This window comes from Chelonoidis abingdonii, chromosome 3 (genome assembly GCF_003597395.2).
Source record: "Chelonoidis abingdonii isolate Lonesome George chromosome 3, CheloAbing_2.0, whole genome shotgun sequence".
NCBI classification, from domain to species: Eukaryota; Metazoa; Chordata; order Testudines; family Testudinidae; genus Chelonoidis; species Chelonoidis abingdonii.
The window spans coordinates 103,708,610-103,735,578 of NC_133771.1; the positions used below are offsets into that span (position 1 = coordinate 103,708,610).

Below are 26,969 nucleotides of genomic sequence, written 5' to 3' on the forward strand. Positions count from 1 at the left end.
CTAGTTACTGGCAATACTTAATAGGTATATTTGATGTATGATATAACAAACACAAAAGGCATTAGAGAGACTGAATCTATTTTATTCTGACAGCTAGAATCACTATAATAGTATTAACCAGCAGGAGGAGCTCTAAGACCAGCTGGCTCAGCCAAAACACTGGCAATAATGCAGCAGACATTCAACCTGAAATTAAAAATGTTTAAACAAGTTAGGGTGACCAGGCAGCAAGTATGAAAAATCAGGACAGGGGCGAGGGGTAATAGGTCCCTATATAAGACAAATCCCCAAATATTGGGACTGTCCCTAAAAAAATTGGGACATCTGGTCACCCTAAAATAAGTACACCCTTGAGAAGAGATGCAAGAACAGTGAAAAGTGGCCAGAAGAATAAATATCCATGGGTGAAGAATTATGACAGGATTACACAAGCCAAGAAAGCTAACAGAAATGGTAGCTGTGACAGAGTGGGAATTTTTCATAATATTTTTATGAATATTGTGTGTGCCTCAGTTTCCCCTGCATGGGGCCTGGTTAACTAGATGGTGGGAAAAGGTTGTAGAGATACACGTTTGACTGACTCCTAGCTGCCTGGGACCTGGCCCCCCATGACCATGGAGAGTCCGAGAAGACAATGGCCACTCCAATTGCCCAAGCACTTGGCACCTAGCAATTAATGACAATGGATGGTCCACCCTACTTAGGAAGACAGCCAGGTTTGACCTGCTGGAAAACAAAGGGTTAAGGAGGAGGGCATGGTGACAATGTTTGCCTGGGAACAAGAACAAAGGACTGAGGAGGGGCCAGGTGGAAGTGTTGGCTGCTGGAAGCAGGATGCTCCAGGACTGGGACTAACAGGGGGTCACCTGATCTTAAACATTTGTTTGGCTTGAAGTTGCAAAACAATTACTCAAGAAAGTTTTACTGACTTAGTGTAAACCAAGAGGAGAATGCCTTGCAGTGCACGTTACAGGGGAAGATTGGCAAAGGCACAAATGTCAGTTAGGTGCATAATTCCCATTGAAAGTCATTGAGAATTTAAACTCCTTATTTTATCGGGTGCCTGGGAAAGTGATTTGTGCTGGTGCTCTTTTGCAGAGCAACGCTCTGTCCTATATCTCTCAGAAGCCCGTTACAAAGACTTGAGGGGTCTTTTACAAAGAAGATGCTTGGGAGCTTACAGCAGAGAGTCAGAGCTCACTCTGGTTACTCATAGTTTTCAGTGACAACTTAACTGTTTCACTCCAGGTGATGTCAGGATTAAAATCAATGGGAACACAGCGCTTCCGGCTGATGAAAGATTGGTACAAGTAAGCATGATCTTATCTAAAACTACTATTGATTAGATTTAAGCAATAGGTTTAGAACATCCAATAATTACATCTCTACCCCAATATAACAAGAATTTGGATATAACACAGTAAAGCAGCGCTCCGGGGGGGAGGGCGGGGCTGCATGGTCCGACAGATCAAAGCAAGTTCTTTGTAACACGGTTTCTTTCACCTATAACGTGGTAAGATGTTTTCGTCTCCCAAGGACAGCATTATATTGGGGTAGAGGTGTACCTAAAATCTGAGATGGTATTGACTAATTAGTAGCAGGCCAGCGATGGCTGGTCGCTTCCCAGTTGGGGAGTATGAGATCAGGAAAAAGTCTCTTGGGACAGTTTAAGAGAACTGCTCCAAAGCACACACTATTATCTAGTCTTTTTATAAACTATCTTTTACAAAACACATAGCTCATACTGACCCCTACTGGGTCATCACTTCTCCTAACTTCAATCAACTACTTAACAACAGTCTCCTAAGGCTCCCAGTTCAATCACCATAGACCTTGTCTACATCAGGAAACAAAACATTTCTAACAATCTTAGCCATAATAAGCTTCTATATCAAAGTCCCCCAAACTCAAGGTCTCCATCCACTTATTTTCTTTCAGTCTCATAATTTGCTGACTCTTTTCTCCCCTCCTTGCATTCTGATTAGCAGAAACTGCAAACCTGCAGCTAATATTTGACCTTGCCTCCAAAAGCCCTGCTTATCCAAATTAACCCTTAACTATTTGGTGTTCTATTTTATTAATTCACGGGGGGCTGAATGCACACAATATGGCTGCAATTAGCTTGATCAAATTCTGGGTAAAACACCACTCAATTCCCAGGTAACACTAACCAGAGCACTCTTGGAAGAAGACCGCTCTATTTTGAGAGGGTCCTTAGTGCCTGCATCAAAGTGATATCTCATGGACTGGTCTTATAAGAAAAGTTTCAGGCAAATGTTCCTCACTTTCCGAGTTCATTTGGAAAGTAATCTATAGGTTGAGCACTTCAGCGATATGCTCCCTCACCTAGACAAAATAAACACGATATGCCATCACTAAGAAGCATGGCTGACTCACATGAAGGGCACTATTCAAAACTGGAGGATCTAGGCTCAGTCATCATGGCTGGAGCTCAGTACCTAGTATATTAAAAAACCCAAACCAAACAAAAAACCAACCAACCAAAGTTATCAAAAGACCTGTCAACTAACTACAACTAAAGTAGCTGAATTCAACTAAAGTAACGGCTAACTCATACAAACAAAGCTAGTCAAGTTGCAGGAGATAAAGACATCCCCACGTGAAGTAGGAAGAAACTCAGGGGAGGCTGACCTTTATGCCACCAGTTGTTGAGAAATGGTGTGACATCACTCAAGGTGCAGGTAGAACCCAACGCAAGTTGCTAGCCAAAGGATTTCAATCTCGAGAGCACGGCGTACGTACTTGCCAACAATGAAACACATAAGAACAATCACTCAAGGGAGAACATGAGATACTTAACAGGGGTGCTGAGGATGATTAGTTCATATCTGTATAGTTCTATGAAAATGTGAAGTATTGTCTACCCAACATATAACGACGACACTTAAGGCCAAGTATTTCCATTCTAACAGATCTTTAGTTTTGTATAGCTTCCTCAAACCTTTCCTATTACAGTGGTTTGTTGAAAATAGATTTTGATCTGAACAAATCATATTTAAAACTACAAATACATATGGAATATGATATATACTGGGGTGGGCAAACTTTTTGGCCCAAGGGCCATGTCTGGCTGGGGCCATGAATGTAGGGCTGAGGCAGGGGATTGTGGTGCAGAAGGGGCTGGCAGGGGGCTAGGGTGCAGGAGGGGTTCAGCACTGCTTACCAGGAGCAGCTCTGGGGTGGCAGCGGCGTGCAGCGAGGCACAGGCAGCATCTCTGCCTGCCCTGGCCCCACACTGTGCCGCTCCCGGAAGTGGCTGGCACCAGGTGCCTGCAGCTCCTGTGGGGAGGGGCAGAGGGCTCCATGCGCTGCCCTCGCCTGCAGGTACCTCCCCCGAAGCTCCCATTGGCCACGGTTCCCCACTTGCAGCCAATGGGAGCTGCACGGTGCAGTGCCTCCAGGTGAGGGCAGCGCACATAACTCCCTGCCCTCGCCCCCAGGTACGTGGTGCCATCTGCTTCTGGGAATGGTGCAGGACCCACGGCGCCGTGGGTGTGACAATCCTGGGGGCTGTAGTTTGCCCACCCCGATCTATATGCTGATTCTAGAAGATCTTTTAATGTATATACTGAATGAAGTAAAGCTTCACTACAGCCACTGCCTCATTTGCACCGGTGTATCAGAGCATATTTAGTGTTTTAGCTGACAGGATAGATCAGGGGTGAGGAAACTACAGCCCGTGGCTGAATTCGGCCCACAAGCCATTTTAAGCTGGCCTGCGAGCGGCATCTGCAACTCAACCCCACCCCAGCCGGGGAGCTGGGTTGGGGCTGGACCACACAGCTCAGACCCGCTCTGGCCGGGGCCACACAAGTGACTCGGCCCCGCTCCGGCCTGGGCCTCGCACCATGCAGCTCCCGGAGCTGCGGCATGGCCTCTCTCCAGCTCCTACATGCTCCAATGGGAGCTGTAGGGGTGGTACCTGCAACTGGGGCGGCAAGCAGAGCCACCTGGCTGCACCTCCATGTAAGAGCTGGAGAAGGGACATGCCACTGCTTCTGGGAGCTGCTTGAGGTAAGCACCGCTTGGAGCCTGCACCCCCTGAGACTCTCCCCATGCCCCAACCCCCTGCCCCAGTGCTGATCCCCCTCCCACCCTCCGAACCCCTCGGTCTCAGCCCAGAGCACTCTCCTACACCCCAAACTACTCATCCCCAGCTCCACTCCAGAGCCTGCACCCTAACCTCAATTTTGTGAACATTCATGGCCCACCATACAATTTCTATTCCCTGATGTGGCCCTCTGGCCAAAATGTTTGCCCACCCCTAGGCTAGACAGTGTATAGTGAATAAAATGGGGTCACTCAATGAGCAGCAAAAGGAACAGCAGTTGACTCATTCACTTCACACCAATCAATATGGAAACGGAAAAAGGCAGTGTCTTGTGGAAATAATAATACAATCAGATATTTAGAGAGTACATCATAATGAATAGGCACAAAGAGGGCAGAAATTAAGGCTGTGAAGGCAATCTGCACTTTGCCATATCCAACTTTTAAGTGCTTTTCTTCACAACTGTGATGTTCTTTTAACATATATTTTTGGTGTGGAATTACATGTTTGGGAGTAGCAGCATAATCACAGATGAGAACCAACCCTCGTATACTAGCTCTATTACCTTACACTGATTGTTCAGAGGGATGGAAGAGTCTCTGTATCTCATTTTAAGCAATAGAAGGAGAACATTTGGTAGAAGCATATTCTGCCAAGAGAAAAGTTAGAAGGACAATGGCAATGAAGCTTTAAGGCTCTGTTGGAGGAGCTGACTTAGAAGTCTGAATATGAGACTCAAGGACCAGGATATAGAACAGAAGCAGGCAAACTTTTTGGCCTGAGGGCCGTATGGGTTTTGGAAATTGTATGGAGGGCTGGTTAGGGGAGGGGGTTGTGGCCCAGCCCCCACCCCTTATCCGTCCCCGTCTGGGACTCCTGCCCCATCCAAACCCCCTTCCCTGACAGCCCCCCCACACACAACCCCTGCCCCTTCCAATCACTCCTTCTCCCTGTGCCCTGACTGCCCCCAAAACCCCTGCCCCTGATTGCTCCCCACAACCCCATCCAACCCCTCCTCTCCTTCCTGACTGCCCCCCCCCCGGGACTCCACCCTCATTCAACCCTCTGTACCTGCTCTCTGACTGCCTCAACCCTATACACACCCCTGCCCCCTGACCGCTACCTCGAACTCCCCTGCCCTCTATCCAACCCCCCCTGCTCCCTTACCACACTGCCTGGAGCACCTGTAGCTGGTGGTGCTACAGTCGTGCTGCCTGGCTGGTGCCAGCCACGCCACTGCGCAGCACAGATCACCAGGTCAGGCCGGGCTCTGCAGCTGCGCTGCCCCAGGAGCTCACAGTCTGCCGCTCAGAGCAACGCGCCGGCGGCAGAGTGAGCTGAGGCTGCGGGAAGGGGGAACAGCAGGGGAGGGGCTAGCCTCCCGGGCCAGGAGCTCAGGGGCCGGGCATGAGGGTCCCACAGGCTGGATGTGGCCCGTAGTTTGCCCACTTCTAATACAGAATGATATAGTTGACAGTTAAAATAAACAAAGAATAAATTATAGTAACAGAGCTGATAAAGATAATAAAGAGGAGTCAGGTATTTAACCTGATGTAAAGAGCCATTATCAGATTATGTTCTTATTATACAAGAAGATATGGAAGATTAAAATTCTTTATTATTAAGGGCAATGAATATTATAACAAATACAATTATTAACCAGCTAAAGAGATTTTCCTGTACAATTATGTAGTAATGATCATTTTGTTATTCAGCCCCAGTTTGGGGTTCTTAGTAAAGTAAGATCATAAACTAATCTCCTGAATTACTCCTTTTCAGAAAAAAAAAGGAGAAGCAGAAGAGAAAAAGTAGCACAGAGTACAGAAGGCCAAAGAAAAGCCTGAAAGGTAGGTAAAGGGGATAGCAAATGAATGATAGGACAGAGAGGAAAGGGGTGGAGGGGAGAAGAGAGCGAGCGCACGCATACGAGCGAGAGAGCGTAGCCTACCTCTGGGTTACAACATGATAAAGATATACGTAATGAGTCAGTAATACAAGAAACCTATAGGTCGAAGCTTAAATTCTGAGCATAAGAATGAGGCCAAGCAGCTTTATCATAGTTCCTCAGTATAGTTAGCAGAAGTGAGTTAACCAGCAGTCACTCTAAGTCACAAGACGGAGTTTTGCAATATCTGATTTTGCTGAAACTAAGTATAAAACTGCTGATAGGTAACTGCAACAAGCCAGCTGGTACCAGTTTAGGGTATTTTTAGATAGGAACATCATCAGATGCCCAGCCACATATTCCTATAGTAACCAATTGATGTATATGCTTATAAGCTTGGGATAATTAAGATATAAGATAAGGACACCCCAACATTATTAGGATGAGGAAGTTTAGATATGGAAAAGGATAGAGATTCTTGTGCATATTCATGGCAACCATTAAGACCTTTATAACAACTAAGAGACTGTTAGGTGTCCTTATGGATGCTCCACTCTATGTGCGCATGCACCCCATGCACCTGAGATCGGAGATTTTAGGTAGCAGTGTCTGTTCGGCTGTGCACATGCCTCCTGCAGCCTCTTGTCCAGCACTAGAGCTATACAGAGCTGTGCATCCAAATTGCCCTCAATTCCTTCTCTACTGCAGAGCTCCACTGTAAAGAACTCTGAATTAGAAGGAGGAGGATTGGTAGTGGAGCACTCATGGGGGACACATCTTGAAAAACCAGTTACTGCACAGGGTGAATAACCTTCTCTTCTTCGATTAGTATCCTACAGGTGCTTCTATCCAGGTGACTACTGAGTAGTACCCTCTAAGGAGGGGTGGGGCTTCAGAGTTAAGTGTAATATTGAAGATAGTACAGTAGAGCCAAACATGGCATCAGAAGCTGAGGTGTGAGTAAGTGCATAGAGTTCACAAATGTATGAATGGAGGTCCAAGTCATGGTTCTACATATTTTTGTGATGGGAACATCCTTAAGAAAGACTACTGAAGTAGAGAAGGATCTCATGGAATGAGTTAATACTCTAGAAGGAGGTTGAAGACCATGAGACTGATAGCAGTAGGTAATACAGTCAGATATCCACCTAGAGTTTGGAAACTGGAGATCCATCTTGGAAACTGGAGATCTTAGTTCTGTCCACAACAGAGAGAAATAAGCTGGGAGATTTTCCAAAGGGCTTAGTCCTGTCTAGGTAAACGGATAATGCCCTCCTGACATCAAGTGTATGCAATGCCGCATTTCCTTTGTCTTGGTGTGACTTAGGGAAGAAAACTGGAAAAAGGATAGGTTGATTTATGTGGAAGTCCAAGAACACCTTTGGTAAGAACTTGGGATGTGGTCACAAGATGACCTTATCCTTAAAAAAAGGCTTTGAAGGCGTATATGCCATTAGAGCCCCATTTCTACAACTCTTCAAACAGAAATAATGGCTACAAGATAGGCTGTTTTCATAGACAAGTATAGAAGGGAGCAGGTAGCCAGAGGTTCAAAGAGAGGGGGGCCTGTATGGCATCTGAGCATCCAGTTGAGATCCCATGCCAGTGTAGGGTATCTGACTTCTGGGAAGGAGTTCTCCAGTCCCTGGAGAAACCTCCTGAACTTCAGGACCAGACTTCAAAGAGAAACTGCTAAGCTCCAGTTCATCTGCAAATTTGACACCATCAGCTCAGGATTAAACAAAGACTTTTAATGGCTAGTCAACTACAAAAGCAGTTTCTCCTCCTTGGGTTTTCACTCATCAACTGCTAGAAGAGGGCCTCATCCTCCCTGATTGAACTAACCTCATTATCTCTAGCCTGATTCTTGCTTGCATATATATACCTGCCCCTGGAAATTTCCACTATGTGCATCCGACGAAGTGGGTATTCACACCCGAAAGCTCATGCTTCAGTACGTCTGTTAGTCTATAAGGTGCCACAGGACTCTTTGCTGCTTTTATTTGGATAATTGTTCATCAACATATTTTTTTATTGGTATCTGGCCTGACTTGAACAAACTGAAGGGATTTTAGCTTTTAGTGAATTAAAATCTATGCAGTAATAGATTCCCAGTACATCTGTTTTAATCTAAACAAAGCAAATTCATCTTGAGCTAAGGTTATCTTATTAATTTCATATCAGAGATCGGAGTTTATCTGAAGAGGGAGAATCAGCATAGCTGAGGTCTGCCTCATTGGGCTTTTTCATTACATTCATCAGCTCAGTCTGCCTGGCTCTTTTGTGAGAAAGGTAGGATATTATCCTGTTCCTTAAATATGACTTGAAAGTGTCTTACAAGTTCAACTGTAAAACTGAAGGGCTGTTGTTGGTCTTAAAGGAAAATTGTATTTCTTCTTCTACAAGCTTTTTACACTACACTCAAGTCCCTTACTACAGTCATATTTTCAGGGGAAGGGAGTCAGTCTTGAAAATAATTGATTAAAAAAGAGGGATCATCTCTGTTGGGGGTTACAAGAATATATGTAACAATGAAGATGCAAACTTTAACAGTTACAAATCTTCCCTCCATGTCTTTGCCAGTTGATAGGATTTGTGTGCTCAGTTTTTTTTTTTTTTTTTTTACGGAACAGGATTGACACTTCCACTCCCCTAGACTTGGCTGAGTAATTACCAAAAATGCCATCACCAATCCAGACTTTAAGCTTTTCAGCCTCAGACTCAATGAGGCGTTCTTCATGGAGAAATATAATACCAGCTTTCAAGTTTCCTAAGTGAGACACCTTTTTTCCCTTTCATAGGGTGACCAATTCCTTTTATGTTCCAAGAAACACATGTAAGTAAATTAGCCACAGGTACTCACAGGGGGAAGTGTCCCAGCAAACATTTTATGCTGTGCCCCCCAAAACTTAGGGCTATGGGCAGGGTGAGGTATATCTAGGGGAATTCATGAGTTTAGACAGAGAAGAGAAGCTAGAGGGGCTTAGCATTAGTTGAGGGTTGGGGAGCAACGGGCTCTTTCTAGGACCAGGTCTGTATCAAGGTGTAAGGAAAGGATCTTAGACAAAAATTCTACTGGCTTGTCCTTTTCTACTTCCTCAGGGTACCCAGCCACTCTCAAATCTTCTGGACTGGCCTTCCAGGTCATTGATTTCATCATGTAGCTTTTGGATCAGACGTTGTTTGTCTCTAGTGATCCTAATGGAGTCCATATTGTCTTCTAAAGTAAAGATTCTAGTTTCTGCCTCCCCAGTGTTGGAGGATAGCCTCTGCAGACTCAGCTGTTGTGGTGCAGTCGCGGCTTTAATTTCAGAGATAGACTTGATATTTCCTTCAAGCAGAATCTGTTCTTTGGATATTTGCTTTCAAATTTGGTAGACTTGATCCAGGCCTTCTAGGCACTCCTCATTGAGTCCTGCCATGCTGCCCTGCACAGGGTTGAAAGAGATCCTCTATTTCTTTGTGATTTGTGGGGAATCCCGGGAGGGAGAAGGGTTAAAAAACAGGTCAATTTGCTACTAGGATGTTAAAGAACAGAATGAACCACCCAGAGACAAAAAACCTGTGGCCTTAATATAGTGGATGTTAGTAGATTTTTGTGGGCCTGAGCAGGAACTCCAGATCTAGGCATCTGATTTCCCCTGCTGGCTCTCAGAAGTCCAATTCCATGCTTAATATTTCTTCATTAAGAGATTGGGCAAGTAGACATACCAATGTTATTTTTAAATATCCACTATAATTACTTGTAATGTGTGTAGTAAACCTTTAAAGAAAGGTCTGGCTTAGCAAAATTTGTATTTCCTCTACAAAGCCTTTTCAAAAAGATTTACAGCTCACAATGTTAGCACAGCGACAGTATCACTGCTAAAAAAGTTATTCCCCCCCAAAGATAACACAAAAACAGCAACACATTAGGAACTGCAGAAAATGCTTTCACAAAGCACCTGGGAATAGGTGTAATACAGTTAACGGTCAACACACACATGAATTTGTAGAATTGAGTTGCAAATTTCATAAAGTCTGATTATTAACGTTCTAGGCATGCAGATGTTACCATTTTTTACAGTTACAAACTGAACTTAGAAAGCAGCAGGATGCAATGAACCCATCACGTACTACATGATATCGCCTTATCAGAATCTCTTACCCCCATCAAGACTCCTGGAGACACGTTTGCTTGAGGTGCGCTCAAAGTACGGAGCTGGTCTGTCTATAAGGTTGCTAGCCTGCCGTGTCTGTGCTTGAGTACGGCCACTATAGCGGAACTTGGAACCCAAGGTCAGGAACTTTGCCTTAGGAGGCTGTTCTGGTGATACAAGTCTAAAAAACAAATATTAGAATAAAAGTAATTTCTCTAGTTGTATTAAATGCTTCAGTGCAGAACTTCATAACTGCTCATCATACTATGAGTTAATTTGGAAAGAAAAATTATTTAACGATAAAATTCAAGCATATAAGATTGTTAAAAGTTTGTAAAGTTGGTCTTATCTTGCAAAAAAAGTACAAAGAAAATTAAGCTAGCTACAAGTATTAAAATAACTGAAGTTAATAAATTTTGCAGAGGATTACACTTAATATTTAATAATTTTTTTTAACTTTAATTGCTCATCATGATATTCAGAAATTTGCTATTGGTCTGCCAGATATCACTGAGAATTAGCAAGGTTCTACTGTATTTCAACAATTGAAATTAGTGACACTAGCCAGATGCCATTAACTGCTGTTAAACGACCAGAGCTTTAGAAAATAGAAGCTTGGTGTTTTCATTTAAGATATTGATAACTGAAAAAGATTAAAAGTTCTGTTTGAGCAAGGCAGAGGGAAAAAACCCAGTAATGGTCCAGTAACATACAAAAAATGATAACATGCTAAATCCCTGGAAAATTACTCAAAGCATCTCAACTGATATAGATCTTACATTATTTGTTTGGTGCCCACAGCCTTAGCATTCAGTGCCTATATCAACTTTAAGATTTTTCATATTGCAAACTCTGACAGTTCCAGAACTGTGGTCTATGAAGAATTGGCTGGTCATGCTGAGTCTCTTTGTTTCTAACTACTTCTTTTGATATCCAGGCTCTTTACTGCAAAAGAGAGATCTATTACTTGTAGAAGTAGTTGGAAATGAGGAGCAGCCAGCTTAGTTGTCACTGTCACATATCAGAAGAGAAGAAACAGGAGCTGATCACCAATAAGACTGGAACCAGTGGCACAGCAAGGAAGGAATGTCCAGAGAAGCAGGGAGATGAGAGGACCAGATGCCTAGGCATAGGCAAAGAATGCATAAATGCAACAGAGAATTCAAAAAAAGAAAAAGAAAAAAACATTGGAGAGGGAGATAAAGAGAAGAAGTAGATCATGTGACTTTTTTCAAAAAAACAAAATTTATGCATTATAGACAGCTGAAAATTATACAAGTATGTTCCTTAATATTTTCTCATGAAAGCAACTGATTTAGATGCCATATGGCTATTATGCAAGAACTAATGGGAAAAGTTTTCCTTGTGGACAATCTCCTCTACTAAGCTGTTGTCCACATTGTAATAAGTTTATGATAACCTGAATTCAGAAAAACAATGCTGTCACAAAAACTGGAGAGCCTATTAATTCCTGAATCTTGCAGCACAGAATCCACATCTATCTACAAAGGCTCTTACTGCTGCCATTTCTAATCTGGTCCCTTTTAGAGACTCCCCTACAGCAATATTTGAAACCTTTAGAAGTCCTCTGTGAATTTAGATAAAGCATCTGAGCACTCCCCGTAGATTCTGCAAATTCCTCAGGAAGCATCTAAGTTCAAAATATATTTTTAAGATCTTCAGTTACGATTGCAAGGATTCCTTCCTCAGATAAGCAGGCAAAAATGGTGACCATCTTGATGAAAGGTTAATTTGCACACCCTCCTATTTTAGGATGCTTATACAGCAGAACTACTAACCATCTTGAGTTTTCCTTCTTTGATTGTGAGGACAGACTTATACCACAATCCTGCCTCAATAACTTCTGTAAATTCTCATTGACAATACAGTGTCTCCTAAAGTAAGTATTTTGGAATGAGGAGAAAAAAGGCAGAGAATATATTTCCAGGGTTGTTACTGTTCTTTGTTTTCCAATGTTGGCAAGGCTATAGGATTAACTGCCTTTTTATCCTCTATCCTGCTGAGATAAACTTTTAATCCTTTAATACGGAAAAAACAAAAGAACTAATTACTTACTGATTAAGGGTATTTTAAAGGATATTTTATATTTCAAGCTTAATTACATGTAATAACTGACAAAGCTATGGTTACATCAGTGCAAAAAGTTCTAAGAAGACACTAAAAAAATGAAAATTTCAAACACAACATCACAAGTACTATATGTGATAATTTATCTGTGGGTATACACACACACAATCTTTCTGTATATGGTATGGTTCAAAACTGAAGATTCAGACCACCTGCGAAGAGCAGAGTAGATACCCAGTTTGACAGCAGCTCTTCAGTGAATTGTTACTTACTGGAAATGTAACTAGAATTCTATACAGTTTGAACTTCCATAAATATTATAAAAGCACAAATTGGCTTGTTTTCATATTTAATAGTGTATGTATAAAGTTGGTAAGTCATCTTTTAAACTAAGAGGGATAACATCCAATCTACAAAGCTTACATTAGCACAGGTCTTCAGTTATCTATGAGGAATTACTAATCTTATGAAAAGTTTTCCTTAAACCTGGAAGTTGAATTGTATGTGTGAATTCATGCAGTATGCACAGAACACATGGCAGGAGCAGGGAAAAAAAACATTAAAATTTTTTGGGCTGTAACAGTTGTGATACTGTTTATTTCTGGCATTCAGTGAGAGAAAACAGATCTGAATTTATTTATTTTACTATTTTAAAATCCTGATGAGAGGTTCTGGGGATTTTCTGCCTGATGACATCAGTGGAAGTACATGATGGTGAGAGTATTTGAAGCTTAGTACTTGTTATAATACCATTCCTGACTAGAAAAATCTATTTCTGGTTGGAATGAAATCCAATTGAATTCTGTGCTATTTCTGTGGGAAGATTTTCTGATAAATATAAGATGCCACTGAAAACATTTACAGTTGCAAATTACCTCTTAAAAATCTAAACTGATCAGCTACTATAGATGACGAATTCTTTTCTATTTTGGACTACATTCTAATTTAATAATGACAAAATATAAATTATCAAGCACATTTCAAACTAACTATTTCAATGGTATGAATCATTTCAAGAACACTGATTTATCCCAGCAATGCAGCAGAGAGGTCTGTGCTGCATGTCACTCTTGGTCATGGATTGCACTCACCAATTATTAGATTTTCTTACCTTCATATTCAGTTTGAGAAAAATCACATATCGTATATTGACAATGCATTTTTATTAATTAGAAAACCTTCCATGCTTTATATGCTTGTGAGGTTTATAGTGTCCAATGTTAAATTTCTTGAGACAGTGCATCAGGTGTGACACTATGAACTGCTTTCAAAATGGAATGTTTTCTAAATTATGTATTTAGTGATTCACTGCTGAAACTTAACAGCGCAAATGGCAAAGCATGATTTTCTTTAAAAATAAAAACTAGAGGAGGTGGTATGGCTGAAGGAAATTCCAATTTCTACTGCCAATTAATATAATTGGCTAAAGCTACACAAATATTAGAATCATAGAAATTTAGAACTGGAAGGGACCTCGATATGTCATCTACTCCACTTCCCTGCAATGAGGCAGGACTATCTAGACAAGTATTTGTCTAACCTCTTCTTAAAAACCTCCAGTGAGGCAGATTCCACAACTTCCCTAAGTAATATGTTCCAGTGCTTAACTACACTTATTGTTAAAAGGTTTTTCCTAATGTCTAACCTAAATATCCTTTGTTGCAATTTAAGTCCATTATTTCTTATCCTGTCCTCAGTGGATAAGGAGCACAATTTATCACTCTTCCCTTTATAACAACCTTCTATGTACTTGAATATCCTTATGTTCCCCCACTCAGTCTTCTCCAGACTAAACAAACTCAGGTTTTTTCAATCTTTCTTCATAAATCATGTTTGACTTTTAATAATTTTTACTGCTCTCCTCTGGACTTTCTTCAATTTGTCCACATCTTTCCCAAAGTATGGTGCCCAGAACTGGACACAGTACTCCAGTTGAGGCCTTATTAGCACTGAGTAGAGTAGAATAATTACGTCTCATGTCTTGCTCACAACACTCTTGATAATACGTTCCAGAATTATGCTTGCTTTTTTCACAACAGTATTACATTGCTGACTCATAGTTAATTTGTGATCCACTATAACCACATCGCTCCCATTAGAAAATATACATCTGCCACAAAAAGCTGTCTAGAGAGATGGCTATATTATTTAACTGCTTTTATGTTCACTGCAAGGCTTATGAGAGTGTACACTGTCAATCTGGAGTAATCTCACATTACCCACTTTCAAATATTCCAAAAGGTAGAAGGAGCTGAAAAATATTAGAGGAACATGTTTGTTCGAGTTACTAATAGGAGGCTAAACAACAACTGCAGTATCTCTCAAATTTATTTGTGAGCAGGTTTATTTTCTGAAATACAGCACAGTGAATTGTTGGGGTATATTTTTTTCTGAAGAAACCATTTAACAAGGTCAACTTGTTCACTCCTTGTGACAAGCACTGCACAAAAATACAAGCTGTCCTTTTACTTAGATTCTGGGCTGCTACAGTGTAAATGCAAGTATACAATTTAATCATGTACAGGAAGATTTCTTGTTTTCAGGAGAAATTTGACAGTAAATTTAAAACTAAAGCATTCCTTAAAAGTCTAGAGGGCAAACAAGATATCTCAATACAATTAGCAAGTGCATATATTCCCATGGGAAATGTAGTGGTTATATTCTTAATGTAGTTGTAGTTGGGTATATAACTAGCATGCAAACTAGAGCCGGACAAATAATAGATTTTTTGGTTTACTGGCAATTCTGAAAAATTGAAAAAGGTATTTTCAGATCAAACTGAAGAGAAAATTTTTTTAAAAAAATCCTTGAAAATCAAAAAAAGTAATTTTTTTTGCTCTGGGTCAAGATGAAATATTTTGTTTTGACTGAACTTGAAATTTTGTTTCAATTTTGGGCATTTCTACAAAAGCTAAGGAAAAGAATCATGAAAAGAAGCAGGAACGGGAGAGGAGGCTCTCCCCCCAATCACCTTTGACCCAATGATTTGGGTACTCACTCAGGATATGGGAGACCAAGTTTCAACTCTCACTTCTGCCTCATGAGGAAAAGGGATTTGAACTGCGGTCTCCTAAATTGCAGGAGAATGGCCTAGCTACTGGGCTATGGGATATTCTCATTCTCTCCCTTGAAGCTGTTCTACTTGTTATAAATAGTAACTGGAGCTGGGGCTTGAACCTGGGCCTCCAACATCATAGGTGTGTGCTCCAAGTAGCACCTATAGAGCCATTTTCACTCTCATTCCCTGCTCTAATGACTAAGAATTGCCATTATGAATGATAATTGATAATCACTGGGCAAGGAAAGTGTGTGAGAACTACTCTATAGCCTGCTAGTTGGGGCACTCACACAGGACAAGAGACTCCCAAGTTCAAGTCCCTGACCCAGTAACTAGAGAAGTCTTTAGACTGTACACACTGAAAAGATGGCAGCACGTGGTCCCAACTACTACTGCATATAGTGCCCAGTGATAAGGGGACCTGATGCTTAAAAAGGCCTCCTATCCAGACAGTGGCTTGGTTCTTGCAAGTTCTGGTTTCCTCTTAGGTGTTCAGCTGCTGCACAAACTGAAATCTTAGAGAGCTACACTAACTCACGCAGATCTGGATGGTCAAGTAGGAATTGACCTATAAAGTTGAATTTAATTAACCTTTTATCTAAGATATTAAAAATTAATAGTCTAGGATCAGTGATCTATGTGTATCTTTCACGTGTTTCAATGGGAGTCAGAACTGGATGCAAAACAAGTGGAGAAAATATAGTCTCCCACATACACTTTCCTGAGAAAAATAAAAATAGTTTTGACTTTTAGAAGAAGGGGATAAGACTGAGTATTTACCTGTAGAAAGTATGGTGCTCCACACAAACCTTCCATAACCTTTTAGCAGCCCGATGGTTTGGCAATTTGAACCCAATGGTGCTTTCAAACTGTTCCAGCTGGAAAGGAGCCACAAAATAAATTAACACATTTCCTGAAAGCTGGCTAGCTTAGCAGGCTGAGTGAGTTCAAACATTTCCATTACCGCAACAAGCACTAGTTCTCCTTTCTTGAGGCTCAAAATGCCTCAAAATTTCCATACTTCTAATATAATTGCACCGGGTGGACTACTCATGCAGGATAATAATCACATTATCACTTCCTATCAGTACTTACTAATGGCTCTTCTTTGGGAAAACCAAGAGCGCCTTAGTTTTCTTTGCAAGTTTCATGACTAGCTGCCCAGAATTAAAAATATTATATACACATACTGCAAAAAGCCAATTGTGCTGAGAATTGTAGCAGAAGCCATGCACACTTTCTCCCCGTAATCCACTAAATACTGTACTAGGCAGTGTTCAAGCTACACAGCATATTAAGTTTGTCATAATTTCTAAGCCAAAAATGTTATGTAAATGTAAGTACAAGATGTACACATGGATTGACCATACATCTACATCTAAGAATCATAAGACGTAAAGAGGGAAAGAGATTTTTTCAAATTACGATTTTGTATTAATCACATCATCTATTGAAATATAGCAATCTCCATTAGCATGGCTACAGTTCACAGCATTTCATGTAAAAGCTACTTATACTTTTAATTGACTTCAAGTAAGTAAATATAAGGAGCTAGCTAGTTGATGAGAATTCATTAATTAGAATACCACATGTAAGTATTTGGTATGACTGGTCATCTATGAAGAAGATTCAGAGATCCCTTATTCCCAAACAGTTGCTGATATAAATCTCACATTTGAACTCTGTCAGAACACCTGGGGAAGTTTGGAAAACATTATCTTGCTGGTGGGTGAACTTTAGCTTTCACTCTTGAACAGCAGCAGAATGGTTGACCAATATTTTCTATAAAACATCACAAGTTGTTTATGAACAGAACTGCAAGAAATGAATAAAAGCCTTACTTACCTCTGCTGGCCTGACCTTGATGTAGAAGTTACTGCGTTTATAAGAGATTTTCAAAATTTTGGGCCAAGCAAAACGGTTGATTCTGAGTCTATCCTTGTAAATAAGTAGCCCATTCGCGCATACACCCAGCATGATGTCCACACCTTCTGAATCCTACCGCAAATGAGAATTTTAGACAAAATGTTAATAATGATATTTCATGGAGTTAACTCTGTTAATACACTTGGAAGGAGGGATGTCGATTACACTGGTTTCATGTTGAAATTACAGTAACGTCAAATGGGGTTGCAAAGAAAAGGTACACAACAGCAGGAAAAAAATCTGCGTTTATTAACCTTAGAAACAAGGTTGGGACTCCTGCAATGGTTTGACATTCATCAGTCCAGTCTGCAGTGACAAGACACATCTATGTGTACATGCTACAAATTTAGAAAACACACCAAAATGATGGTGATGGGGGGTATATAAAAAAATAGATTAGAAACTGATCAGCAGTTGTCATGAACAGATGGTTAAGGGTTAATGTCTCTTTTACCTGTAAAGGGTTAAGAAGCTCAGTAAACCTGGCTGACACCTGACCAGAGGACCAATAGGTGGACAAGATACTTTCAAATCTTGGTGGAGGGAAGTCTTTGTTTGTGCTTTTTTGTTTGGTTCGTTGTTCGCTCTCGGGACTGAGAGGAACGGGACATCGTTCCAGGTTCTCCAATCTTTCTGAATCAGTCTCATGTTTCAAAATAGTAAGTATAGCCAGGCAAGGCGGATTAGTTTTATGTTTGCTTTCTTAACTTGTAAATGTGTCTTTCTGCTGGAAGGATTTTTACCTCTGTTTGCTGTAACTTTGAATCTCAGGCTGTGGGGGCGGGGGGAGTCCCTCTAGTCTATAATGAATTTGAGTACTCCGTAAAGCATTTTCCATCCTGATTTTACAAAGATAAATTTTACCTTTTCTTTCTTTTGATTGATTTTTCCTTGTTTTAGAATCCAAGAGATTGAGTCTAAACTCACCAGGGATTGGAGGGGCAAAAGAAGGGGGGATGGTTAATTCTTCTTTGTTTTAAGATCCAAAGAGTTTGGATCTGTGTGAGCCTCTCAAGGCAACCCAGGGAGAGCAGAGTCTGGGGGGAAAAGGAGGGGGATAGTTAATTTCTCGCTGTTTTAAGACCCAAGGAGTTTGGCTCTTGGGTTTTTCAAGGAAGGTTTTGAGGGAACAGAAGTGTGCCAGACACAGACTTCTAGCTGGAGGCAGCGTATCAAATTTAAGCTAGTAATTAAGCTTAGAAATGATCATGCAGGTCCCCACTTCTTAAACCCTAAAGTTCAAAGTGGGGAAAATACCTTGACAGCAGTAGAAAAGCGATGGATGTTAGCAAACGTTTCAGCAAGCATTAAAGGGAAAAGAAAAAATGAAAGGCCTTGCAAACATTATAGATTTTATGAAAAATAGAGCAGGTTGGTTATATCATATTGTGCAGTTATATATAACTATTACTTCAATTAAGATGGAGAAGGAAGTGGATATTTGGCTGACAATGTCAGCTTAACCACTTCAATCAAGGTGCTGGCAGATAATCATTTTGGCCCAATGACAATGTCTGATCTCAGTTTGTCAGTTTACAGAAGCAAATGCTTACTGATAGGAATTGCATGTAATGCAAGTCTTGAGAAGAGACTTCCCCACAAATACCAACACACCTACAGCACAAATACCAACATCCTCCCAACCAACTAGCAATAATACAAAGCGCTCACATCCAGGTGTCACTAAATTCTAGACTGACTGGCAGAATTCTAAGGGCTGAAAACTGATTTCAGAAAATAGAGTTCTTGTCAGAGCTTTTACTTGCCATGAGAAATCGCTGTGGAGTAACTGCAAGCATTAGAACCACTGAAAGAGTGAAAATTCTTAAAGCCATTCAAGACAAGAGCGAGCTGGCATCATGAATTTCTACTAGTGGTAGAAATAAGGTTGCAGATGTGTTTACCATACATCTCCAGTAAAGACTAGTGTACCTACATCAAATGTTTCCAAGAGCAACTGGGAAAGGCAATTAATAAAATTACAAAAACTTTTTACAAGACCCAACTACCTTTCCAAGTTCCACTGAACAAAGCAGAAGGTTTCTCTAGTATTTTACACACTATTTTATATTATATATCTCTATCTCTATCTAACTTTAGCTTCTCTTTTTAAATATTAGATTAATTTAGCATTCTGAGTCCATTAAATCAATGTTGCTACTGATTTTCTGAGAACATTGATTTTTTTAAATTGGATTATATTAATGTTTGTTTACTTTTCAAAATTAAAATATCAATAAAAATGGAAGTTCATTTCCAACCATCTAGATTAAAAATCTGTACTTAACTTCCACTGGTATAAAAAAAGCCCACTAAAAGACACATTTTAGGCTCCACTTTGCCTCTCCAAGCCTATCACTGGGATAAACATTTGACATTTAAAACAAACTTAGTTGCTCCTAAGAATAAAGAATATTTTTCCCAATCTGTAAGTATGGAGCCACATACGCTAAATAATCCTAGACTGAAGATAAACTCTCATGGACCCTATGCCTGTAAACTGAACAATTAATATGACTGCCAGATAATATAGCAGATGAAGGACTTGCATTTACGTATCCTTAAACATACATATATCTTCAGGTTGAGTGGTCCATGTTTATTGTGCTCTGTAATGGCAAGTATTTTTCAGAAAAAAATAGTTCAATACCTTGGCATGATGTAAGTCCACTCCATACATGGAAAGCCTCTTGGCGTTTTCTAAGAAATGAGAATCTGCCTGTGCTGGAGTCAAGCCCCTAGAACCATTAAAAGATGCCTTCAGTTTACTGTCAAAAATAAATATCAAGATAGTAAAACCTAGTGAAAACAGTTACATTTAGGGTATGTTAAATATTTCAGATTAGAGGAGTCTAAATCATGAGTACTTTTGCACTTATCTTTATTTCTCTCCCCAAAGTCGTAGGTATGTATATTTTCATTCATGGTATATTATATTCTTAATAGCATTTACTATCTTTAGTGCTGCAACACAATTTTAATTATAAGCTACTCAAACACCCCCCCCCCCGACCAAAAAACCCACAAACATACACTTTTTCCACTTCAAAGAACTGGCTTCCAGTTTTCCCTCACCTCCTCTCCCACAAACAGAATCAAGGATCTCTTCCATGACTCAATATAACTCAAATCAGTATTTTTTATGAAGTTATAAGATTGAAAAGTCACTTTGGATCATGTTAAACAGTTATCTGCTGAGTTTTCCCAGCCCCCTCTGTGACACTGGAGTAGATATTCTCCCCAACTGCCCTGACAGAAGGGCTATGGCTAGCATGGTTTTGTTCTCAATTATAAAGATCTTCTAAAAAATACATACCACTCTCCTAAAGACACATTCACTAACTTATCAGGAAAAGAGAAAGTCATGAGCATGATCATCAAGGATCTCAGTGCTTTACAGGAGCTACATAATTTTTACCACATTCTGGAATAGTCCATATTCTAGTCTTTCATTTAAATATATTGATCTTTTTCAGTTGCCAGGACAGATCCATAGACATTTAAAATGCTTTGTTTCCCTGGTAAGCCATCCTTGCAGAAAACCGTGTCCAGGTCAAACAGTACTACCACCAAAGGTAGGAATCTATCCTCCCCCCAACTTTGCTGAGGTGTGAATTTCAGAAATTCACTGGTATCCTTTATAATGCCAAGATCAGTAAATAAGGTACATTTATTTTCTCAAACGTTCAACACAGAAAGGTTAACCTTTTCTGACTTAGACTGCACACTTTGCTATTAACTGTACAGTATCGAGAGAGCAATATGTTCCCAAACTGTGGCCCCACTGAAGACAGTGGGGTTTTTGCTCCCAATATAGCTAGGACTTCATTCATTCATTATTATTATTATTATTATTATTATTATTGTGGTAATGCTTAATCACGGACCAGGACCCCATTGTGCTAGAAGCTGCACAAACAGAACAAAAAGACTATTCCTGCCCCAAGGAGTTTAAAATCTACGTTCATAGCATTTATCTAACAAAAGACAACTATCCTTCCGTCAGTATGAGGGAACAAGAATAATTTTTCCTATTATCAACAAAACTAAAACAGTGACCATGGTTTATTTAAAGTAAAAAAGAACACTACAAAGAGTGTATAGTTCAAGGCACTGGGCTCTGGCCTATAGACAATGCAAAGAAATGTATGATCTATTTTGCTGACTGAAAGCAATTGCCAATGTACTTATATTTTTCATGTAATGAGACTTTCGGACTTTAATTCTATCTGCACATCAGTCATAAAATGGCTCCTCATAATTCGATGACAAATGTATTTTTAATAAACCAAAGGTAGCTAGCTTAGAGACTGAATAATTGTAGCTAATTTAAATGAAAAATTTCAGATTCTGAATGTTTTCTTCATATTATTCAAAACATCTCTGAATGAAATAAATTCAGACAATCATTCTTAAAAAGTAAGTAAAAAAGCCCGTATCATGAAATATAGCTTCAAACCTTTCCCAGCTGAAATGTTTATTGCTATTTTTACTGGCTAAAGCAAGAAGCCATCCATAATCGACTTTTTTGATGGAAGGCCTGCTAAGGGGCTTTAATAAACAGAAGAAAAAAAAAAGATGAAAAGAAAGTCAAACTAAAGACAAGTTCCATTTAAATGCATGTAAGAAAAATGTTGTCGCTACGTAAGTATGTAAGACTTTCATAGTAGTGCTAAACTTCTTCAGTCTAACACAATTTTATACATATCTTTAAGATCAAGAGAAATGACAGACGTAACCAAGACCATATCAACATATTTTATTCCCACCAGGTCTGACACACCTGTGTGTTTTGTGCAGTTCTACTACTTTGTCCTCCATCTCTTTTGTTTGATTGGGTGCAAACTGGAATTCGCTGATGTAATGGTTATTGTGCTCCTCTGAATCATAGTTGCCTAGCTCAGCCTGCAGAGTATATGAACCAAGGAGGGCATGAGTCACAAAAGAACATGGCAGTCGGCCAGAAGCAATATCCTGACGAAGCTGCAGGCACAGGAAATATCTGCAAAAAGAAAAAAAAAAAGTTACTTATGGTAAGCAGAAATATTCCTGCAGGATATTTGTGAGAGCACACATGCACAAAGCTGAGTAAAATCTGTCCAAACATGTAGTTCCAATTGTCTGTTTTTAAAAACCATATGCACTGATAGAACCATTACACAGAGACAAAGTTCCATTTCTGACAGATTTTGTCAACTAAAAACAAAGGATTTGGAGTTACAGTTTTAATATGAGAATCAATATATCTTTCATAAATCAGTTGAATTAGAAATATTCTGGTTCCCAGTACAAATGAGCAGTATGTGTCTAGCTTTACATAATAAAACTTGCTTACCAACTCTGTCATGTTCTTTTTCAGACTTGGTACAATTAGAGTGACCAGATGTCCAGATTTTGTAGGGACAGTTCCGATTTTTGGGTCCTTTTCTCATATAGGCTCCTATAACCTCCCACCTCCATCCCAATTTTTCACACTTGCTGTCTGGTCACCCTAAGTACAATCCATTTAAAAATGGATGATATTTTTCCTTGAAATATAGAGTTTGGTTTTAAAACTTCAGTAATATATCTAAATTTTTTTGCACCATGTAATCCAGCCAGTCATGCCATACGACATAGGAATGCATACTATATCAATAAGCAGTGAACACTTGCATCCCCTCACCCAAGTTGTATCCATGTGAGTAATTACATTTATCTTGTACCTTGCAACTCTTGTCCATAAAGCCTTATGCCATGCACACACAAAGTAACCTTACATGACATACTAAACAAAAGTACATATTATTTTTTACTAGTTTATTTTGAATTCATAGTGAAGCTCAAAGTATTGGGGATTTAGAAAATTTCAAAGATACCTCAAGGATAACACTATTTACATTAATTGAACAATCTAAAAGCCCAACTTAATTTCCTGAAAATAGTTTTACAGTCAGCGTGGACATCTAAAGCTAGTGTTCAATTAATCTAAAACACAAATACGATTAGCTATACTACTACATGTGGAATGAGCGACAATTATAGACTATATATGTAGTTTGTTTTGTATATCATACGTTTGGGAGTCATCATTTTTCTCACAAATGGGGAAGCTACTAACTGGCGAGTTACATAAATAATTTTAAACATGTACCAATAAATCCTTTATATACCATTGTCATACAGTCTGTGATTGCTACATACTGTATTTAACAAATTCTATTTGATAAATGTTTGACAACGAAAAATAAATTATCTGGACTATCTGTATCCCCCTCAAAACACTTAAGCAAATTACAATGTTAATGTTGCAACAGTAAACAGACAACTCTTGAGGAAAAAAAATATTTCCCATTTTCTTTAAACTCTTTCTACTTCTCTCTGTTATCAGATTCTTCCTCCTTTGTTGTCTGAAAAGCATGTAGCACATAGTGGCTGCTATCATAAAGAAACAAATGATAATAATTCTGTTGTACTATCTTAGTTTGTGTGTTTGTTACCATCTCTAATACCTATCTGTAAGCAGAGTCAGGATGAGCTCTTACCTGACATCTGGTGGTGAATTGTGGCGAGTGTGGAAAAGAATTTCAGGGGCTGGTCTTGTGCGCATAGGCACACCCACCCCTCCTAGCATGAGCCCACAGCTGCCCAAATGGTCACTTTGGCTGCTGCAGGATCCCCAGGTTCTCTGTTATTGGGGCAGGAAGAATAAAGTGTTGTTACCCTGATTATGTGAATCAAGGCCAGTGGAACTGTTTTATGATAGAGAGACTCACCATCAACTAAGTAGCACTTGCTAGACAAGGGACATAGGTTCCAAAATGCAGTGAATGGAGAGAGGCTGGGGACAGGTACGTGTACCTGATGGTATGGGCCCCTTCTCAGGGCCTGGAACACCAATTGCACCATCTCCTCTCTCCACTGTCGAATAGCAGAGCTAATTTTGATTCAATTAAGAGTCTAGTTACAGGCTGCTGTGCTGAATTCACTTTGGGCCAATGGTGCACCAGCACTGGGGCTCCCCTACTACAAGCAGAAATCACTAAGAACTGAAGTCACTAAAGAGCTAAAATTACTGAGCTGAGATCACTGAGTGCCATGTTAACTAGTGGGGGAGCCTGAAGATATATTGCTAAGCAGCTGGTAGAGTGGAGCAGTTTGTGGGACGGCTGGAGCAGCCCACAGAACAGTGAGTGGAACAGAGAGGAGTGGAGCTGAGCAGTTGGCGGGGATGGCTGGAGCGGCTCACAGGATGGCTGGAGGAGTGGAGCAGTTTGTGGTGAAGGCTGCAGCAGAACCCCACAGAGAGGTGGGGCAGTTGGCCTTGGACCATGTAAGGTGACCCTTAACACCTAGTGCGCCCCCCTTTCCCTCCCCATTTCCACCCAGGCTGGGGGGGTAAAACTCTGCAGATAAACTTTTGAACTCTGGGGCTGCACTGACCAAGGACAGAGACTTTTGGTTTGTTGGACTTTTGGGTGATTTTGGGGTTGCTGGACTCAAGACCCAGAGGGGAAAAGGACACTGCCAAACTTATGTGGGAGTGGGTCTTTTGCTCATGGTTTGTGTTATGAATCCTCTCTGTGGTGTTTCCTCAACGTAATGCCGCACTGTTTCCCTCCTTTATTAAAAGGATTTTGCTACACTCAGACTCCGTGCTTGTGAGAGGGGAAGTATTGCCTCCCAGAGGCTCCCGGGGGGGTGGTATATAATTCTCCCAGGTCACTGGCTGGGGGCTTGAGCCAGTTTTGCATTGTGTTATTGAAATGGAACCCTTAGATACTGAACCCGGCGCTTGTTGCTGCCAGCTCAGAGAGGCAGAAGGGTTACATATCTATGAAAATATTTTCTCAGCAATTCAGTTTATGTTTAATATAGAGTGAGCATATAAAGCACCTTAACATCTTTGAGCTTAGTACTCATATCAACACAAGTTACCCTACTGCTTACATCCAAACAGAGGTAGCCCCATAGCATCCACTGGCTCCACGCCCCTGACCCTTAAGAGGTTCCTTCCCTTTTCTGGTCTCTTCCCTGCTACCATGCTGCTTCACTCTATCCCACCTCTATCCTCATCCTCTGGTCTCTTGCTATAATTTTTACTCTATCTTCCTTCTGGACCCCTTCATTAGCCCCTCCCACCAGTTCAAGTAGCTTTCCCCCTCTCATTTGGGAGCTCCCTTGGAGGCCTTATCAGATCCACTGAGTCCCAGGTCTCATCCCAGCTCATGCTGTGAACTGGGGGCAAGAAAAGCTGTGTGATGTCATCATGCAAAGTCTGCAACTCCTACTCACTTCCTGCTGGCTACAAAAAGCAGCAGCACTGCACAGTATAGTCAAACTGTGCTGTAGCAGCAGACAGAATATTTAAACTTCCAAGGCCATCCTGAAGTCTTTGCCCAGGATAAGTACCCCAGTTTCCTCCCACACCTAGGGCCTCTCTGTTCCCTTAATCTATGAGGAAGGGGGGGAAGGAGTTGCGGAGGAGAGACAATCTGCAATGTGAATTCAAAACACAGGAAGCAAGTAAAGTTGTTGACTTGCAGAGTGTACAATATAAAAAACACTGATTATCAAGGTTTATATTAAAATATGCATACCTGGTAATGTCTTCAGTCAACTGTGAAGGATCAGGAGGATAAAACTTCACATTAAAGGTGAATAGCCAGGGTAAACCTACAAATGGGAAATGGCTGATTATTACTCCACAAGAACTTTAACAAGCAACCAAAACAAAGATTTAAAACACTTGTGAAAGGTCTTAATTCCTGAAATGCTAGTCACATCAATAAAAGTCAAATTTAAAATGTAAGAAATTTAGAAATTATCTGATAAATAGAAAGTTAATAAGAGTGGGTTCTCTTCAATGCCAGGTAGTTACACTGGTAAACGGAAAGATCAGACCAACAGGTTAAGATAATTTATTTACTTTCTGAAGAATTGTTACAATGTTTTTCTTATCATAGATTATGAAAACATCTATAAAGAGAATTTAGAGTTTTGAATTCTCAGGCAACCATAATAATTTGATTTAGCAGCTTTAAAGGTATCTTGTGTTCAAAAACATTTTAGAGGGTTTTAACCCTGAGCAACTTTTTTTGCATTGTTTGTAAAGTAATATAACCAATGTTTTCCAGCTTCTTCCAGGGTAACTCTCCCCCCCCTGTGGAGATGAGCTCATAAAACAACGAATTCCTTTTAATTTGAGAGACTGTAAAATCACTCATGGGGAAGAAAAACTGAAAGAACTGAGGTTTGTGATGCATACACTAAAGCATGAAGTAGAAATAGTGCAGCTGTAAAGCACTTTATATGCTGGCAAATATTGTAGCCCAACAAATGGCTGCTCTCATTAAATATATAAAACCACATATGCATTACAGTTTCTCCTATATTAGAATCATAGACATGTAAGGCTGGAAGGGCCCTTGAAAGGTCAGCAAGTCTAACCCCCCTGCACTGAAACAGGACCAAGTAAACCTAGACCTTCCCTGGGAGGTGTTTCTCCAACCTCCTCTGAAAAACCTCCAATTATGGGGATTTCACAAGCTCACCTGGAACTCTACTCCAATGCTTAACTACCCTTGTGGTTAGAAAGCTTTCCCTAATATCTAACTTGAATAACTAATAAAATCATCCAAAGCCTAAGATTTGGTGGTGATGGGGGACTTCAACTATCCGGATATATGTTGGGAAAAACACCGTGGGGCACACACTATCCAATAAGTTCCTGGACTGCATTGCAGACAACTTTTTATTTCAGAAGGTTGAAAAAGCTACTAGGGGGGAAGCTGTTCTAGACTTCATTTTAACAAATAGGGA

General features: G+C 40.3%; 1 protein-coding gene across 12 annotated transcripts in view; it reads right to left on the reverse strand.

Moving 5' to 3' along the window:
* The window catches only part of EPB41L2 (erythrocyte membrane protein band 4.1 like 2), a 257,199-nt gene that overhangs the window by 35,857 nt on the left and 194,373 nt on the right, over window positions 1-26,969 (reverse strand). For all 12 annotated transcript variants that reach the window (XM_075063957.1, XM_075063959.1, XM_075063956.1 and 9 more), the window contains 6 exons: window positions 25,748-25,823; window positions 21,952-22,170; window positions 19,819-19,906; window positions 17,088-17,240; window positions 16,023-16,120; window positions 10,105-10,277 (listed from right to left, as the gene is read on the reverse strand). In XM_075063957.1, the coding sequence (XP_074920058.1) occupies window positions 10,105-10,277; window positions 16,023-16,120; window positions 17,088-17,240; window positions 19,819-19,906; window positions 21,952-22,170; window positions 25,748-25,823 (807 nt within the window). The remainder of the gene's footprint in view (window positions 1-10,104; window positions 10,278-16,022; window positions 16,121-17,087; window positions 17,241-19,818; window positions 19,907-21,951; window positions 22,171-25,747; window positions 25,824-26,969) is intronic.